General features: G+C 41.0%; 1 protein-coding gene across 3 annotated transcripts in view; it reads left to right on the top strand.

The window, feature by feature from the left end:
• Positions 1-396: 396 nt before the first annotated feature.
• Positions 397-19,803, top strand: part of LOC146650525 (radixin) — a 47,263-nt gene continuing 27,856 nt past the window's right edge. Inside the window, exons 1-2 of one of the 3 annotated variants that reach the window (XM_085384841.1) lie at positions 397-510; positions 14,369-14,463. In XM_085384841.1, the coding sequence (XP_085240967.1) occupies positions 14,452-14,463 (12 nt within the window). In that variant the 5' untranslated portion in view covers positions 397-510; positions 14,369-14,451. The other 2 variants (XM_085384842.1, XM_085384840.1) reach the window with 2 other exon arrangements.

Below are 19,803 nucleotides of genomic sequence, written 5' to 3'. Positions count from 1 at the left end.
TGCCATTACTCTGCCACTGTCTCAATGTGAAGCTGATTTCTAACGGATCTGGAGCACTGTGAAGGAGTTAGAGCTGCATGCTCTTCTTCTTTTCATGTTTCTAATTTAATGGCCATGCCTGCAAGATTTACACAAACACTGAGGGTTCCCAGTGCAAACTGTTAGCACATTTAAAAAAATAAATAAATAAAAAACGAGTCTACATTCGTTAAAGCTTTGACTGCTTTGGTGCTTTTAGCTAAATGTCTATACAAACACTTTTACAGTCACACACTTGCCACATTACATAGCAGCAGGGGGGCACTTCTCAAAATAAAATGTGACCCAACACATTTACCAGAAGGGTCTGTGAGGTAATAAAACGTCTCCTTTTTTGGAGGGTGGGGTGATAAGCTCCTGAACCCCAGTCCTACACCCCACAGCTGGGCTGCTCTGCAGAGTTTCAGTCGCACGGTGTGAGGAGGAGGGGTGGGTGAATCTGCAGGACTCTGCTCACCACGCCTCGGTACGGTGAGTTTGTCAGCCATATTGACTACCTCTTCTCCGGTCGTGGGAGACTAGCGGAGGAGTCTCCCTCCAATGAAGCCTGTATCACTATAGCTACACTCTCAGTACGCACCGTGTCCGGGAACGTGAAACGGTCTATTTTTAATCGCTGTGGATATATAAAGTACTGCTGCCTGCTGGAGGGGGTGACAGTTGGGACACATCCTCGAGCGCAGCTAGGCGTTAGAGGTGAGTTTGACCGTCTTCATCTCTGCCTGTCGTCCTTCTTTTCCTTTAAGCCGTCCATTATGAGAAGGGATTTATTTTCTTCTCTGGGCTGCAGAGCGGCAGCTGTGTCTTTATTTGAACACTCTGGGCCGCTGACGAGCGGCACAACTTATTTTCTAGCGCACTTTGACTGGCAGGTTAAAGGCGGCGTGCCCCCGGTTTGGCTTCACCTCAGTTTCTAACCGGCTTCGTGCACGTTTTAGGACGGGAGGACGGGTGAGTAAGCCCGTGTCGCTTTCCTCTGAAGGGCTCAGTGTCAGTCGGTGTTAGGCAACAGAAGAGGGTAGTCATGGCAATTAGTTGTCATGTCTACTTCGAGATTCAAGCGGAATATATATGTGAGCTTTCACGAGCTCCTCTGAGCGCTTCGATAATGATTTCAACAGCTACCCGGGAGAGCTTGAACGTGCCCGCCTTTGCTGTTGAAATTCAGGCGAGGTCCTGTTCATGTGCTGGAAGGGACTGATGCTCTGGTGGGGAAGAGAAAAAAAAGCTCGCAGCGGAAAGAATGTTTCTTGCGCCGTTTGCAACTTTTGTGGTGCTGACAACGCGCCTTTCTTTCTGTAACAATGTCGAAAACAGCCGCTGCTGAAACACGATTAGCACATCGTTCACACTGAACTGTTAGCAGGTGCAGATACGGCATTCGGGGACTCGTGTGTTGCGGTCACCGCACTTTGAGATACTTGCGGTCGATTTAAATTCCGCTTTTTTTAGCGCTGCCTCCAAGATTATACAGGCGATACTGTAACGTAAAAACAAATAACAACTTCGATTTAAGTCTGACTTTTTTTGTTTATCAGCAAGATGAGGATATGTTAACGTTGGCAACCTTGGCCTTAGTTTATCATTTTCAAGTTTAGGCGCTAAGCTTGAAGCACGCGGACCAGTATGGCTTTTGCACATAAATAACGGTTTTCAATTCAGTCACAGTAGCGCGCGCACACACATGCAGGACGCTAGCGGTCCATCTGGCACAAACAGATGCTCTGTCGGCGTCAGGCAAATTACGAGCTGCTGATAGGCACAGCGAGTGAATTTATTGGCCATTATTCCCATCGCTCAAATTCTCCTGTTGCTCTCGAGCCCGCCCACTCGTGGGACCGAATTACAACTCATTTGAGAAGGAGGCTCTCCGCACCATGACATCAGATACCCTTGACTGCTGGTTTTAGATTTCTCTCGGCTGCGCTATTTTTTTTTTGTAACCTGTTGAATAATCCCACGGCACAAGGCCACAAAAAGAGAATGCTAATGCTTGTCCTGACCACACGTCCATATAGCTGTTAATTCCTGAGAAATGTTGCTGTAAGACCACTTAAATGCAGAAGAAGAAAGCTTTACAGCAGAAGTTATTAATGAAGGCTTGAAAGTACATGCTTACTCATTGGCTAATTAAAGAGACTTGTCATTACGATTAAACTTCGTATTTGTAAATAAACCCTCACTGTATCAAAAATGGTAACCGTGAGATAAATGTAAAGACACTAAAATGGCAATAACAGCAGTATCCCTCCGCTATTTTAAGAAAGAGAATTTAGACAGAGTATTCACACACCAGCTGTCAATGTGAAACTCCTCTACTATGTTATGGCTATGGCTGTGTTCGTACTGAGTGCAGTTTTCCCTTATCAGCCTTGTTAATGAAAATTTAGACTTTTATGGTGTTTTGTTGCTATTTCCATTCTATCGTAGTCTATGTAAGCACTTTAAAAGTTTAGAGACAGTATTTACATTGTCTGTTTACATTTCTTCTGTTAATTATAGATGCCTGTCAAGTCTAGTTACATCTAAAACAAAGGAGAAATGTGCCAGAAACATCTATTATTGTCATTCGGTGCATTGTGAAGGTGCATTCATGCATGGGTAACAAGTTTAAATGGTCAGAGTTGAACCAGGAACATGCTTTGCATTGCAGCTGGAATTTAAGTTTAACACTAAGCAACAAAAGTAATGGTGAATCTTTAACTGTTCAAGTGGAAAAAGAGATCAAAAATATAAAACGCAGTGAGTTATTACTGTTGTTCTACTTTTTTCACAAACATAAGGCTGACAGCTTGCAACATCTTAAGTAATATGCCAGAAATATGCCTTTCTGTCTCATGTATGTTGGTGTAATTTATCACATCAGTTGTTACGTTGGAGCATATGTAGTAGTATCAGCTGGGAACAGGGAGCCAATACTTTAGCTCCAGAGGCCTGTCGCAGACTGATGCTATCTAGTTTCTCTCATTTCTCCCTTATTTATTGTGCCTCAATCTCATGTCCTCTCTTTCACTTTCTTTGCCTTTATCTGCTCTGTTTCCTGCACACTTTAAAGCTGGTTTAAGTAACTCAGTGCGTGAAGAATTCTGACACAGAGGTTACGGTTTTGGAGGGATAACAAATGCAAACGTCCTTCATGCACGTCTGTAAATAAAACGGGCTGGTTTCAAATTCAGCCATAGTCATTACACATGCATCTGGAGCTAGTCTTTGTTTTTGGCTGATTAGCGTGGTCTTCTGCGGTTGGCTGTTGAGATTCAGCGTTATACTCCATCCCGTCCCCCAATCCTACCCATTCTCTGCCTCCCATTTCCTCCAACTGAGAGGGGGAAAAAAGTCAGCATGTAAGCTTGGAGCGCTTGGAGGTGATTCCAAAAAAGCTGCTGTTTGTGCCATAAATTTTATTATATTTGAGAAACTCATGAAAATTCACACCTTTTCAGTGGCTTGAAAGGAGTTTGTGTTAGCTCAGTTAGTTTCAGAGGTCACACCTGGGACAAGCCATTTGCGTTTTATCACAAAGTCTCCCCTCCTGACATTCACAGAGGGGTCAATTGGCTCTTTGGTGGTTTAAGTAAAGCTTTGTTTTCTAAGCAGTTGGTGCCGATTCCTGCTGTTGTAACAGCTGCTCAAAGTTATGAGTGTGTCAGCCCTGGCACTTAACAGCAGGACATTTTGTGGCTTCTGCAAACACACATGTAATGACAGAGATTTACCGTTGCAAGTATTTCACAGCAACAGTCGCCCTTTGTTTTTTATGTTTAAGCTATCACTATGTAAATTAACAGAATAAAGGAAACCGGTGATGTTGTCAAGAACTGTTGAAAATAATTGAACGAGTTCCAGCTCCACATTTCTGAATGGGGTTTCATTACCTTCCCCCTCCCCCCACCACCACTTATTTTATTTTATTGCCATTTTTAAATGGCAAAGAAAGTCAGAACAGTATTTCCCAATATGAATCACAGCCCAACTTAACATGATTAAATGGCAAAGGAGGGACAAGTAACAGAGGTCTGTAAAGGCGACTGGAAAATCTATAAAAGTCTGTAAATTTTTTTGATATTAAGTTAGGGCTGTGCGATCTGACCAAAATCTCATATCCCAATATAAGAATTCTATCGTCCGATAACGATATAAATCACAAAAATGTAACATTTTCTGTAAATTATGTGAATCTCAGGCAGCTCGACTTGCGTGAAGTGTTTCCAGCTGGAGTCGTGTTTTAACCTATGCATGAAACTATACATTTTTAGACATAGTAACGGCCGCCGTTTTCTTTATTACACGGCGTGCTGCAGGGAAAAGCCTGTTCTAACGTTTGAGTCTAAGGTTTATTTTTTAGCACCTGGCGGCTCTTTTTTGCTTCTCATCCGTAAATAATCTGCTCTTTCACGTGATTCATGTGAAAAATCTCAACAGGATCTTGAGCTTTATTGTGAAAGGTTTATGTGGAACATAAACAAGCGGACACGCGATGCTGTTACCGTCGTTGTTGCTAACGACAACGCATAAAAACAGGCGCTTGTCCATCCCTAGTGTGGTTATATTAAATATAAGAGAAAGAGAGAACTTTAAGAAATTAATAAAAACTACAGTGACCATCAAAACCATGAAAAAATAAATATTGCCGTAAACAGTTTATTTTGCGACACCACGAAACAAACGATAGCGTAATATGAAATGATAGACGTTTTTATATCGTCATCCGATATATATCTTTATATCAAACAGCCCTATTAACAGTGTTGATATCAACTGGGAAAACGAGAGAGATGAAAGAAAGCAATGTTCACATTGAGAGAGGTTTCTTTTTGCATGAATGGGGACCTGAAAGCTATATCTTTTTTTAAGTGACCCTGTGGTTTCACTAAATATATTACATCACTTTTTTCTAAGCCTGTCTACACAGTGCAGACCTGTGTGTGCTGTGGGTTTTTTCTTTTTTGAACGACTGGCTTTATACTGTTTCACAGAACACAGACGTAAAACCACTTCAACTCTCTTAGCATTCAGTGTCTTCACCTATCTGCTGGCTGCAGGTATATGGGTCAAGTGAAGCTTTGAATTCTTACCGACTTTCTCTCTCTCTCTCTCTCTTTTTTTTTTTTTTTTTTCATCAATTCACTGTTGTAGTCCTTCCTCACTGTCTCTCACCCTCGATGTGAAATAGAAAGACACAGAGCAAGCAGAAGGTGTTACAGGGTTGGAAGAAAATTGCACAAGGTGACTCAGCTGATAAACTCATCCCAGGCTTTAGATTTTGCAGTCTACCTGCTTTAAATTTAAGTTTTCCAGCCAAGGGACTTATGCTGATAATGGTTCAGTTTCTTCTGGTTCAGTCTAGCTGTTATTAAATTGTGGATGAAGTTATTTTAGATCTATGAGACACTTTCTCATCTTTCCTACCTACAGCTGAAAATGGTTTCAACAATGAATTTGTTGCATTGATTGTAATAGGGCTTCCAGTGAAAAAGCTGTTAAGGCCAGCAGGAGCGATGGAACTGTCTGAGTTATTTATGCATTTGTGGTGCTGATACTGATATCTGTTTTTAGGGTGCTTAAAAAAATCCAACATCAATACAAATTGGTCAGTATTTATATATCAGTGCTTCCCACCACAAGTAGAGCTCTGTTGGATCTGGTTTGCACTGTATGTTAACAGCTGTCAGAGTTTGTTTGGTAGATAATTAATCTCACTGTTATTTAGAAAGTTCAGTTGCTGCTAGCCTGCTATCACCTGTACTTTCTATCTTGTGATTTCCATAGCTCTCTAGTTAAGTGGCTGTTCTGGTGTTAGTTTGTGCATATACACTACTTGCATATAGATAATTCATAGGTCCAATAAATATATAATTTCAGCATATCTGGTATGCTTAAGAACCAATATTGGAAGTAAGTAACATTTATTAAGAGCTTTACACAAAAAAAAGTAAAATTAAAAACATTAAGTGCCATAATAGCCAATAAAAAGATAAAATAAGACACAATTAAGAAAAAGATTTCTAAAAGACAAACAAATGAATAATAATAATAATAATAATAATAATAATAATAATAATAATCATCATCCAATAAAATCAACACAAAGCCTGTTTTATTAAAAGTTTTTACTGCTTTTTAAAAGCACCCACAGAGTCAACTAGACGTAGTTGTGGCGGTAGACTCTTCCATTGCCTCGGTCCCACAGACTTAAAGGCTCATTCTCCCCAGTCTTTAGTTGTGTACAGCAAACAACTAACAGATTCTGAACCCGTGAAGATGGTGAGGAGCAGTGTATATAATCTGGACCTTGGCCGTGACTTATTTCGTATGTTATTACAAGGATTTTAAAATGAATCGTAAACCTGTTGGGAGCCAGTGTAAAGAGTATGAATGCTAGTGATGTGGACTTGCTTTCTAGAAGATGTTACTAGCCTGGCCGCAGCATTTTGTATTGCTTGGAAGTGTGAAAGTAAAACTTTGTCCAAGCTGGTAAGCAGGCCATTACAGTAATCTAAATGAAAAAACAAAAACGATAAACATTATTTTCCATTTCAACTAAGGAGAACATAAGTCACAGTTTAGAAATGTTCTTTAAATGAAAGAAACAGGAATCGAGACAAAGATTTTATATGCAAGTCGAACCCCAAAGAAGAATCAAATATTACACTAAGATTCTGAATGCTGGACTTAGCCGTTGAACAAAAAACGTACGAGTCTGACTCATTTTAGGTTATAGTTCACAAGGAGCTATAATTATGGTCTCAGCATTGTTGGTGTTCAAAGCAAGGTAATTGCTAGCAAGCTTATACTAATCTGGGTTAAATAAGATGGACTAGGGTGGATAAAGCTGAATGTCATTGGCATCGAAATGATACGAAACGTAATTAAAAGATTTTAGATTTCCACATAATGACTGCGAGCTACACTAGAGTTTCCTCTGACTCCACCCTGCCTAACCATAGTTCACCATCTTTCAGTTCCTATCCCAAAAGTGGTAGAGATATATCCCGGACAGGCAAGTGTACTCAGTTACATGTCCTATAGATAGTGCAGTATTGTAGATAATGGAGATCAACATTCTCTTCTGGAGAAATTATGAAATGACACAATTTCTTAATTACAAAAGATTTTTATCGGCACAAACTGGAAACCCTGATGTATCTTTGATGGGCAAATATCAGCTGATATCAGGAAACCAATGTACACTACCAGTCAAAAGTTTGGACACACCTTCTTATATAATGATTTTCCTTTATTTTATTTACATTGTAGATTCTCACTGAAGGCATCAAAACTATGAATGAACACGTACGGAATAATGCAGTAAACAAAAAAAGAGTGAAACAACTCAAAACATGTTTTATAATTTAGATTATTCAAAATAGCCACCCTTTGCTTTGATCACTGCTTTGCACATTTTTGGCATTCTCTTGATGACCTTCATGAGGTCGTCACCTGAAATAGTTTTCAACACTCTTGAAGGAGTTCGCAGGGATGCTGAGCACTGGTTGGACTTTTTGCCTTCACTCTGCGGTCCATCTCATCCCAAACCATCTTGACTGGGTTTAGGTCAGGTGACTGTGGAGGTCAGGATATCTGGTGCAGAAATCCATCACTCTCCTTCTTGATCAAATAACCCTTGCACAGCCTGGAGGTGTGTTTGACATCTTTGTCCTGTTGAAAAATAAATGTTGGTCCAACTAAATGCAAACTGGATGGGATTGCATGTCGCTGCTGGATGCTGGGGTAGCCATGCTGGTTCCATGTGATATCAATTGTGAATAAATCCCCAACAGTGTCACCAGTAATGCACCCTCACCATTACACCTCCTCCTCTATGCTTCACGGTGACTATCTAAAAGACACGGTGGGTCGAACCAAAACTCTCAAATTTGGACTCATCAGACCAAAGATTTTCATCAGATGTCCATTCCTTGGGTCTTTTGGTCCAAACAAACTCTTCTGATTGTTGCTTTTCCTTAGTAGTGGTTTCTTAGCAGCTATCTGACCATACAGTAAAGGTCTGATTCACACCAGTCTCCTCTGAACAGTTGATGTAGAGATGCTACTGGAACTCTGTGTGACATTTATCTGGGCTCTACTCTGAGGTGCTGGAAACTTGTGTTTTCTGAGTCTGGTGACTCGGATGGATTTATCCTCAGCAGCAGAGGTGACTCTTGGTCGTCCTTTCTTGGGGCAATCCTCATGTGAGCCAGTTTCGCCATAGTATTTGATGGTTTTTGCGACTGCACTTGGGGACACATTCAACGTTTTAGCAATTGTCTGGACTGACTGACCTTCAGTTCTTAAAGTCATGATGGACTGTTGTGTCTCTTTACTTATGAAATCTAAAATTAGTCAAACAGGGTTGTCAGCTGTGTACAAACCCGACTTCTGCACAATGCAATTGATGATCCCAACCCCATTAAGAAGGCAAGAAATTACGCAAATAAACTCTGACATGGCACACCTGTGAAGTGAAACCATTTCAGGCGACTACATCATGAAGCTCACTGAGAGCACATTCAGAGTTTACAGTGCTGTCATCATGGCAAAGGGTGGCTACTTTCAGGAATCTAAAATATAAGACAGAGTGATTTATCAGTTTTTTTCTTTGCTGCATAATTCCATATATCTTTCTTCATATATTTGATGTCTTCGGTATGTATCTACAATGTAGAAAGTAGTAAAAATAAAGAAAAACCATTAAATGGGAAGGTGTGTCCAAACGTTTGAGTGGCAGTTTATCTGTGAGCCTCAGTTAGCCACACAGTCTTAGTGACTGACCAGCAAACCCACACATTGACCTCCTGTGACTAAAGATAAAATGTATATTTCCTGACCAGCTGGCGATTGATTGGATTTTATTTTATTTTAATGTTTTCAATGTTGAAATCTGTTGCAAAGATGGTGTCACTAGCAGACTTGTGCGGTCACTCCGTTTGTATCGATGACACCAACTTACAACTTACATGCAGACCATATCATCATCATTTGCTCTCTGACCTTTAATGAAACTTGAAAATGTGCAACGCAAACTGGAAATGGAACATTTGCCTTCAAAGTAAAAGTTGCAGTGGTAAGGTGCAACTTTTACTTTAAAGCTGGTAAGCAGATACAATTACCAGCTAGTTTCCATTTGGGATTTTGTGATACCGGGGGTCACCGACCTGTCTCTAGGCCTGCGTAATTGGGGTTTTAGGAGTCAATGTCAATGCTATCAATCACTTGCCAAACGTGGAATACTGAATTTTTCCTCAGGACTGAAAATGCCAGATTTTCACTTGGTGGCTTCTAGCATTGTGACTGAGCCTTTGTACTGGATGCTCTTTCAGTCTATTTACCTGCTAGAAGATGACCTCACTCAGCAGTATTGTGTGATAGAAACCTGAAACTGGTCCTGTCGGAATAGAGCTTTTTTGTGATATGAAACTTTGGCTTGGGGGTGCGTTCAGTTGCTGTCACAACTGTCAGTAATAGTATTGTCCTAGTTGTCAAAGGAGCTTGCAAAGAAAAGCGTCTGGACTTCTTTAAGTTGCTTGAAGACGTTTCACCTCTCATCCGAGAAGCTTCTTCAGTTCTAAGGTCAAATGGTGGAGAGTCCCAGATATAAACCTAGTGGGAGTGACCCCCCACAGAGGGACAAAAGGACCCCCTGATGATCCTCTAATCGCCTGAGCCAAGGTGGGAAACTGGGCGTGGGTCCCAATCAGCCAGAGTTTCGGGTGTGTTCATTGTGAAACCTGGCCCCACCTTATCATGCGAATTCCTGAGGTCAGATGGCTCAGGATGTGAGTGGGCGTTAAGGCGTCTGGGAAGGGATCTCAAAACTGGATTATAGATGGCAGAGAGTTGGTGTCGTAAACCCCCGCCTCTGTTCAAAGATGGTCGCTCACAGTGGACATAGATGCTTCTTTCACTCCTCTTTCAAACCATCTGTCCTCTCTGTCCAAAATGTGAACATTGGCATCCTCGAAAGAGTGACCTTTATCCTTAAGATGCAGATGGACTGCTGAGTCTTGTCCTGTGGAGGTGGCTCTTCTGTGTTGTGCCATGCGCTTGTGAAGTGGCTGTTTGGTCTCTCCGATGTAGAGGTCTGAGCATTCCTCGCTGCACTGTACAGCATACACCACATTGTTAAGTTTGTGTTTTGGCGTTTTGTCTTTCGGGTGAACCAGTTTCTGTCTGAGCGTGTTGCTGGGTCTGAAATACACTGGGATGTCATGCTTGGAGAAAACTCTCCTGAGTTTCTCTGATACACCGGCTACATAGGGGATGACAATGTTGTTGCGTCTGTCCTCCCTCGCTGGTGTCTGATCTTCTTTTCTGTGCCTCTTTGCTGACTTTAAGAACGCCCATTTAGGATAGCCGCACGTTTTGAGTGCTTCCTTTACATGTGTGACACACATGTAAAGGAAGCACTCAAAACGTGCGGACAGAGAGGACAGATGGTTTGAAAGAGGAGTGAAAGAAGCCATCTATGTCCACTGTGAGCGACCATCTTTGAACAGAGGCGGGGGTTTACGACACCAACTCTCTGCCATCTATAATCCAGTTTTGAGATCCCTTCCCAGACGCCTTAACGCCCACTCACATCCTGGGCCATCTGACCTCAGGAATTCGCATGATAAGGTGGGGCCAGGTTTCACAATGAACACACCCGAAACTCTGGCTGATTGGGACCCACGCCCAGTTTCCCACCTTGGCTCAGGCGATTAGAGGATCATCAGGGGGTCCTTTTGTCCCTCTGTGGGGGGTCACTCCCACTAGGTTTATATCTGGGACTCTCCACCATTTGACCTTAGAACTGAAGAAGCTTCTCGGATGAGAGGTGAAACGTCTTCAAGCAACTTAAAGAAGTCCAGACGCTTTTCTTTGCAAGCTCCTTTGACTACGATGACCTGGATGACTGAGAACCTTCACAGACATATTGTCCTAGTTGATGTGGTCAAACTACAGCTGCTGCTACTGCTGACAGTACAATCAATCTTTAGTAGTCTTAAATATGTTCCTGCCCTCTGAAGGTGCCAGTGTTTCAAACAGTAATATTAGTTTTGCTCACTCTTCTTCTAGAATAATGATTTAAAACATGATTCTGTCCTACATCTTCCTATTTTAACAAGTACTATTTCAAGCGGTAGTCTAGAGGTCACTCGTATTACAATCTTGGCTTAGTTGAGATGCTTCTGCACCTGAAGAAAGAAGCTCATCTGGCTTCCAAAGCTCTCTTTGAACGAAAATGTATTCTGAGCCAGGTAGACCTTTAGGATTTGGGCCTCATAAGACGCTGATGTGATTATGGAAGGCTTGACTGAGACTGAGCAGTGCATTGATTTGCAGGTCATGTTGTACAGTTTTCTGACACATCAAAGGGACTTTTTAAAAGTGAGAATTTGTAAATTTACAATGCTCTCAGATGTGACTATAAAATTTCAGTTTGCCTCAAGACTATTCAAATATGTAGAAATCCTTCTGCCAGCCTTCTAATAGGATGGAAATATGTAGGGCAGTTATTGACCACATTAAATGGATCTGCAGTGACTTCTGTAAAGTATTTAACTGAGGTTAGTTAGCAGTTCAATGTAGTTGTCCAAGTTAATTATTCTTTAAATAATTTTTACTGTTTTTTCTGTTCAATAGCCTAATCCTTTAAATGTGATTATTGTAAAGAATGTTTTATGCAGAGACATGTAAATTCTTGGCTGAAGTCCTCAAAATAATTTTCTTTTAGTCTTGGAGGCGTAGGTTTGTTTAAATTCACTCACTAATAGTTAGACAAACAAAGCATAGCAGAGGCTGACTGCACTGATAAGTCAATTTGAGAACACGCACTTTGAAACCAATTTCTTTTAGATCTAAACACCATCTTTATGACATACTGAATGTTTTATTTGTCCCAGTTTACAAACCAAACCTAGTTTCCATCATTATTTCGAAAATAAAAACAAAATGAAGAACTCTTCCATAATTCTTCTTGGATGGCTTCTTGTGGTCATATTAATTAGTGTAAACCTTTCCAGTAACTCTGAGATATTTAGAGAACCAAAATCTTTCACTTTGTTTTTCTTGTCAGACCGAGCCTAAGCCTGTGTCTGAGCCTGGTTTAATGCTATGTGCTGACACTTGTGGAAGGTCTATTTCTAGCCCCACACATCACAAAGATCTGGCACCTACGGGACACCTACTAACTGCTCTCCTTACATTCTAATCATTTTAGGTAACAAGATGTACTAGATAAACCCACACTGTCCAGAGAACATAACATTTCTCAGTAAGCAAGTTATGATTTGTCATAGAGATCATGCAAAGGGCTTTGTAAACCCCCACCACCCCCACCCGTTTTGTCCCCACTTACTGGTTTGTTTCTGTTTCTTCTTTCTTTCCCTGATTTTCTCTATAACTAACCACTGTCCTCTACCTACTCTATGGTTCTCATTTGTTTTTTATGCTGAGTTTAGGACTGCTCCTCTGTTACAGCTTCATCTGAACACTGATGAATTCTGCTGTAGTCAAAGGATCTCAGTAACATCTGTGTGTGTACAGTATGGTTGTTTGCTAAGTGTTGCTAGTTTAGTTTGTCCCTTTTTCATAACGTACTTGCAGTAAAACATGAAGTTAATAGTGGTTCAGTGATTTTTGTGACGTAATCTTATATCAAATGGCCAGTTTGTCCTGTTTTGACAGTGTGACCATGTCAGCAGTGTTCTGTTTGGAAAGGTTTGCATTTCCCCTTATTCCTTATTAACCTGCAGCAACTGATAAATCTGTTTTGTCAGGGCTATTTTCAGTCAGCGCACACATGGTTTAGAAAGAGATGTACGTAAAGGATTATTGAAGAGGCCTAATCCCACCTTTACAGGTAATATAACAGTTCAGTCACACAGTTATATTGTGTGACTGACTGCGGTGTAATGAAACATCACATAGTCAGACACACAAAGTAAATATGTTACAATAAAGAATTGTAACATCAGATTAAACAGTAACAGATTGTTTGGTAAATGGCCTGCATTTGTATAGCGCTTTTCTAGTCCATAGGACCCCAAAGCGCTTTACACTACATTCAGTCATTCACCCATTCACACACACATTCACACACTGGCGATGGCAAGCTACGTTGTAGCCACAGCTGCCCTGGGGCGCACTGACAGAGGCGATAGATAGACTGTTAGACAACTATGTGCTATATAGTTGTCCAGATAACAGTTCAAATCAATATATAGGTCGTTAGGAAACTCCAGTGAAGACTGATCTGTACACAAGGTCTAAGTTTTAAAGTGGGGAAAAATAAATATGTGCAGTAGTGCATGCAGCACCGTAGCAGCAGAGATGGTAGTGAACTGACTACAGCTTGTTCGTCTGCAACGAAGTTTCCTAACCAGTAGGAATTCAGAGGAACACGGTGGTGTGGAAAGTAGCACTGATGCCTTACAGCAAGAAGGTTCTGGGTTTGAATCCAGAATTCAGTCTGGGCCTTTCTGTTGATACAGCCGTGCAGCACGTTACACTTAACTGATGACAGGATTTCTCATTCGGCAGCTTCCTCATAGCTCTCACACATCCTTGCTAAGAGGAGTTTACATGCCTGAGCATAATGAAAAGCACCTTGCGTACATCCAGGAAACTCACTTCAGTTGCTGACTTTTAGAGAGCAAAAAAATTCTTGAGTTGGAGAAAACCCCGTAGGAACAAGGAGCACATGCACACCCCACACAGAAAGGCCACCCTCAGAAGCCTGGGTATCTGAACCCAGAACTCTGTTGCTGCAAGGTGGCAGTACTAGACCCGTGTATTGGTCGGGCTCTAGCATTGAGTGTGTGTCAGCAGTGTTTTTGTAGCCGCAGTATTAAAAATGACTAGGTATGTACATTTATAGTGAGGAGATGTGAATTCAGTTAGTTTATGTATGCACAGTGTGACTAAAATGTGGGAGGTTTATCTGTTACAGCAGATGCTGTGAAATCATCCATCCATCCGTTTATCCATCGTCTTCCACCTATCTAATTCAGGGTCGTGGGGGAGCTGGAGTCTATCCCAGCTGTCACAGGGCTGTGAAGTGTATATTAGAAAAATTACCACGTAAGGAAGTGGTTGGTATAGTGAAAGGAAACGCAGTGCAAACTGTTGTCAGCATGAACCCAATCAGCAGATCCTTTGTTTTTATCTTTCTGTTTTCTAATCATAGCACTGTTCTGTCTTCAGCACAAATGTATAATTGTACTATAAGAGAACCAAGAAATATAGAAGAAACACACTACAGCAGAGCCCTGGGGCTACGTCTACCTTATGTTGTTTTTTTCTCTTATTTGTTGACATTTGCTTTCATTGTTGCTTTGTGTCTCAGGCGCTGGTGCCCCGGAGTGAGGCAGGAAGACGGAGGACGACTTCTTTCTGTTTCATCAGCAGCAGGGGACAGAGCGGAGAAAGATGCCCAAACCGGTTAGTACCTACATCAGGAATGAATGGTTCACTTACTAGAGTCATGTCATAGTTACTCCCTGTATTGCTATTCTTAAGTCCTGCAAGGTTTTCCCAATCATCAGATTGCAGGGTTTTGGGGGAGTTGTTGCATCGATTTAGGTTTGTATCTTTTTTTTTTTTTTTTTTTTAATTCTGTGCTATGGGCAAAGCAAGGATCTAATTGCTCATGTCAGCAGCATGTAAGGTTCCTGAAGGTTTGGATTTGCATTTTGCAAATGATTATAAAAGAAATGAATGACTTGAGGATGTTAGAAGATGGCAGCCCATTCAATTAGCTCTAAATTTGCCCAGCTAATGCATTTGCTGGACAGTGGGTTTGTCTGGGTTGTTTCACACTTATGCACACTTCTGATTTCTGGGGCTAGAATAAAGAAAATGCAAAATTTAGGTTTCCTGTATATGTGAACAACCTTGAAGTTTCAGGGGCTTTCACACATAAACACCAATTAGTTTGTTTGTTTTTATCACAGTGAGTCAATTTGTCTCTTACAAATATAACATTCAAGAAGATATTAACCACACAACCTGAGGATCATCATTTTATGTACAGTATCTGCTGAGCTCTTGGTTTTTCCTCCATTGAATACTCAGGCTAAAGCTTCTGTCAGAGAAAAATGGTTGGCTGTAAGCTCAGGATGGGTTTTGGGTTCTGGTTGGAAAACCGAAACCATTGTTCATTTCCTTTTCCTCAAGTGTAGCTGGAGGCAGTAGTACTGGTGACATGAATTACATGAGTCTAGACTTTCTTTTCAGCTCTACTAGTCAGAAGTAATGCTTTGTAGGACAACACAGAGTTTTGGGATAACACACGCATGCACAGAGGCACAACAGTCGTCCACTTTGTGGGATTGTCCTGTCTGTTGAGGGGGAAAAAACCCACAAAGAGGGCTTTCTCTGCTCTATTTTTAAACTGAAGGACACTGGGAGCTTTCATTTTGCTGTGACACAAACGTGTAGAGGCTGAGATTGCACTGCCGCTTAAATAACAGGATTATATTTTGATGGCTGTGATGTATTTTCTGTCTATTACTTTAGAAACTCAATGTAAACTCCTCAGCATGATATAAACAAAATTAAAGGCAGTGGTTATGAAGAAATATAGAATTTTATTCCAGATTTAAATACTAACCAAGATCTAACAGAACCAGATGTTTAGTAAAAGTCAATTGTGGTTTCCAGCCTTAGTTTGGTGAACCAGCTCAATGCATCGCTATAAACCTCAAGCAAATAATAATAATGGGTTCAAAGCAGATTACAGATGGAGCAGATAGTGATCATTAAAAACTAAAGCAAGGGCAGGAAGCTGGACGTTACGGGGCTTTTATGATCCTGCTGCACGTACACGCTGGCTGCTTACACGGTTTTCTTGAGCCAGAGAGCGACAGGACTGAACCCTTGGCCCATCAATCTCGGTAATGGGGAATTAGGCCAGACACAATTCCTGGAAAGAGGAGATTGTGGGGGAGAAGCAGCAAGAGGATGGGAGGTGAAGCATGAGACACAAGGTAATAGAATAGAAAGATGAAGAGATGCAAAATGATGAAACGGCTCATAAGAAAAAGGATAAAAATGACAGAAGAGCAGAAGACGATAAAATGTTCCTGTCCATAAAGATGCCTTCGGAGGGTTTGTGATATGAAATAATTTGGGGTAGTGTTACAGGCTTTTACAACAAATTTGAATACTTACGTAAAGAGGTTAGCTCTGCGAAACAATCAGAGATGGTGCTGAGCCAGATCAGATGGGAATTGCTGGAGAAATTGTGTGGTGGGAGGATGGAGACAGCGCTATGGACAGATAGATGGGGGGTTGGGGTGCAGGAGTGAAGGAGAAATTTGTAATGAAAGTGCAGATTATTGAAATTGACCATCGGGAGTGAAAACAAAGGGATAAAAGAGGATTTGGGAGAGGACTGAGTGATGGGCACTTTGTTCACCTCCAGTCTAGAAAAACGACACCCAAGCTACCCTTGAGGGGAACTCCCACTCTGGTTACATTACAATGCACTTTGACATTAAGCCTAGCGGTTGAATAGTAAACACATCAGCCCTTTCACTGCTTCATTTATGCATTCTGGTTTCCTGAAAATGCTTAAATGTCACTTTGGATTACAAGCTAAAGCTGAGTTCCCCCTGAAGGCATACCTATAACCATTGAGCACATAAGCTAGCCTGACTCCTTCAGCTCCAAGCTAATAAGCAACAAAAGAAGAAACTGTAGACAGGAAAAACGCATCAACAATTGAGGTGACCCGAAAGGTCTGCAAAGCATTTGTCTTGTTGGGGCACAAAGAAAGACCCTCAAAAGGCAAGACAGGCTATAAGCTAGCTAGCCCCAGGAAAGCCATTAAAAAGTGAGTTTGCACTAGATCGTAATCCTCCCTTAAGCAGTGTTTTAATGGCAAGTACACACCCCTAACCCAACATGGACGACCCCTGCTACTGACTGCTTCCTTCCTTCTTCTTTCATGTAGGTCAGAGGGGGTTGTACAAAACGAGTCTGTGTTAGGAAGCAGCCCAGAAATTGATTGCTGTAAAAACAGAGGGTAAATTCTTCAAAAACAGTGAAATGAAATTGAAATGAAATTTTCTTTTTTCTTTCCTCACATTTTCACATGTTGTACTGTGACTGAGAATTTTATATTCCCTCATCAGATAACCTTGATAATGAAACACAATACCACACCCTACCTTCACAATAACCTTGAGCTTGGATTTGGTTGGCTCTTGACTATAAGGACACTTGAACTAAAGTAGGGCTGCCACAAATGATTATTTTGATAGTCGACTAGTTACCGATTATTTTTGCAATTGGTCGACTAATCAGATCATGCATCCATTGAACGTCAAACGTACAGCTTATTGCACCAGCATGCATCTGCTCTTATATAACTATCATTATCTTACAGCTTTAAGTGTTTAAGGTATGTGCTAACTAAAAATAAAGACAAGATGATAGTTTATTAAATTTTAATGAAATCTGCAGGTTGTTTCAGTGAAGTTTAATAAACTCAGCCGTCTGCTCCTTGCTATCTAAAATATAACAGGACACCGGAGAATATTCTCGAGCATCTCACACTTCTGATAATCAGCTGTCTGCTTGACGTTTGTTCAGCTGTGTAAAAACTATAACTTTAATCTCAGCCAAACCGATTTACTCAGGAACAAATAAAATACTGAAAAAAGCCAAACAATAACATTTTTAAGTTATCAAGTGACTTATATATGTTTAACCTGAGTAGCGAAAGACGGCGGTGGGTTTAAAAATGATTTGCCGGGAGTCCGGTGTTCTCACGGGTTCTGGTGAGCCTTTCCCCCGCTAGCTATCGAGCTAGTGGGTAACAGACGTCTCTGAAAACGTCGGAGCGCTTTTGAAAATATGTGATGTCTTGATAAACTGAGCAGATATTTGAGGTTTATACAGCTACATTCTCGCCTGAAAATATGTTAAATGTTTATTTTGTGACCCAGAAAGAATAATAAGAGTAATATTAAAACTAACTAGCTGCCGCCATTGTTGGAAACTGAGCTGGGCTGCGCTGTGAATTCTGGATAGGTTGGGCCATGAAGTATACACCCGACCCATCCTTCAAATCTGGGGAAATGAAGGACGCATTTGTCGGAGTCACAGGAGGATGCGGTTCCTGAATTTGGACACCGCTACGATACCAGACACTGCTTCTTCTTCTTCGGGGTTTAACGGCAGCTGGCATCCTTGTACATGCAGTGCTGCCATCTTCTGTTTCAGTCCGTTATTACACTCTTAAATCCTACTACTTATTCCTGTGTCTTTTGGGATCTTACAAAGCTTCAAACGATGCGTCGACTACCAAATAAGCTGCCCACGATTTTGATAGTCGACGTAATTGTGACTAGTCGACTAATCGTGGCAGCCCTAGACTAAAGCAACATCTGAGATCAAGCTGAATGTGACCTTGCATAATGTAAGTTATTACTGTTCAAATCCCAAGAACTTTTATGCAGCTTTTAACAGAAATTGACAAACTTCTTATGTTCTGCAAAATCACTTTTCTGGTGATTTCTTAATGCTAAAACTGTTCTACATTTAGAGACATTAATCTTTGGCCGCCAATGCCAACTTCTATTTCTTGCAGTACATATATCCATCAGGAGTCTAGACAATGATGTAAGCTTGATTTGTTTGTGGTAGGGCTGTTCGATATAACGATATATATCAGATGACGATATAAAAACGTCTATCATTTCATATTACGCTATCGTTTGTTTCGTGGTGTCGCAAAATAAACTGTTTACGGCAATATTTATTTTTTCATGGTTTTGATGGTCACTGTAGTTTTTATTAATTTCTTAAAGTTCTCTCTTTCTCTTATATTTAATATAACCACACTAGGGACGGACAAGCGCCTGTTTTTATGCGTTGTCGTTAGCAACAACGACGGTAACAGCATCGCGTGTCCGCTTGTTTATGTTCCACATAAACCTTTCACAATAAAGCTCAAGATCCTGTTGAGATTTTTCACATGAATCACGTGAAAGAGCAGATTATTAAAAAAAAAAAAAAAGCCGCCAGGTGCTAAAAAATAAACCTTAGACTCAAACGTTAGAACAGGCTTTTCCCCGCAGCACGGCGTGTAATAAATACTCACAAAGAAAACGGCGGCCGTTACAACTTATGTCTAAAAATGTATAGTTTCATGCATCTGTTAAAACATTCGACTCCAGCTACATGACGCGCAGCTGGAAACACTTCACACAAGTCGAGCTGCCCGAGATTCACAGAATTTACAGAGATTGGAGATTGTTACATTTTTGTGATTTATATCGTTATCGGACGATAGAATTCCTTTATCGGGATATGAGATTTTGGTCATATCGCACAGCCCTAGTTGGTGGAGGCTTGCAGTCCCATGGCAGTAAATCGGTTAAAAAAATGTCTACCCTTAATATACTGTGTGCATGTGTCATTATTTATGACACATGTTTGATTGTGTGCTGCCCACTTAAAATTAAAAAATGAATTAAAGGGAAAAGACTCCCTTTCGAGGTTGCCGGGTTTAGGTCTTGATCAGTTAGACTTTGACACTTCAGATGTTCGGAGCCTGGCTTGACTGTGATGTGCGTATCGTGTATCATTACAGTCGACATGTTTGTTTTACCCATCCTCATCTGCCGGGTCGAAGCCAAAAGTTTAGCTGCTCACAGAGGCCACACGCAAAGCCAGCGTTTGTAGAGAGACCCACTTCTCTCTACTCATTTCACTTGATGATCATTTTAATGAAAATATTTGAAGTTTCAGCGACATGTCTGCCTGGGTGAA

This window comes from Rhamphochromis longiceps, linkage group LG16 (genome assembly GCF_057381845.1).
Source record: "Rhamphochromis longiceps isolate RC_006_pf linkage group LG16, R_longiceps_female_GT1.1, whole genome shotgun sequence".
Taxonomy (NCBI): Eukaryota; Metazoa; Chordata; class Actinopteri; order Cichliformes; family Cichlidae; genus Rhamphochromis; species Rhamphochromis longiceps.
The sequence above is the reverse complement of the archived record's forward strand: the minus strand, read 5'-3'. Positions and strand labels throughout refer to the sequence as shown.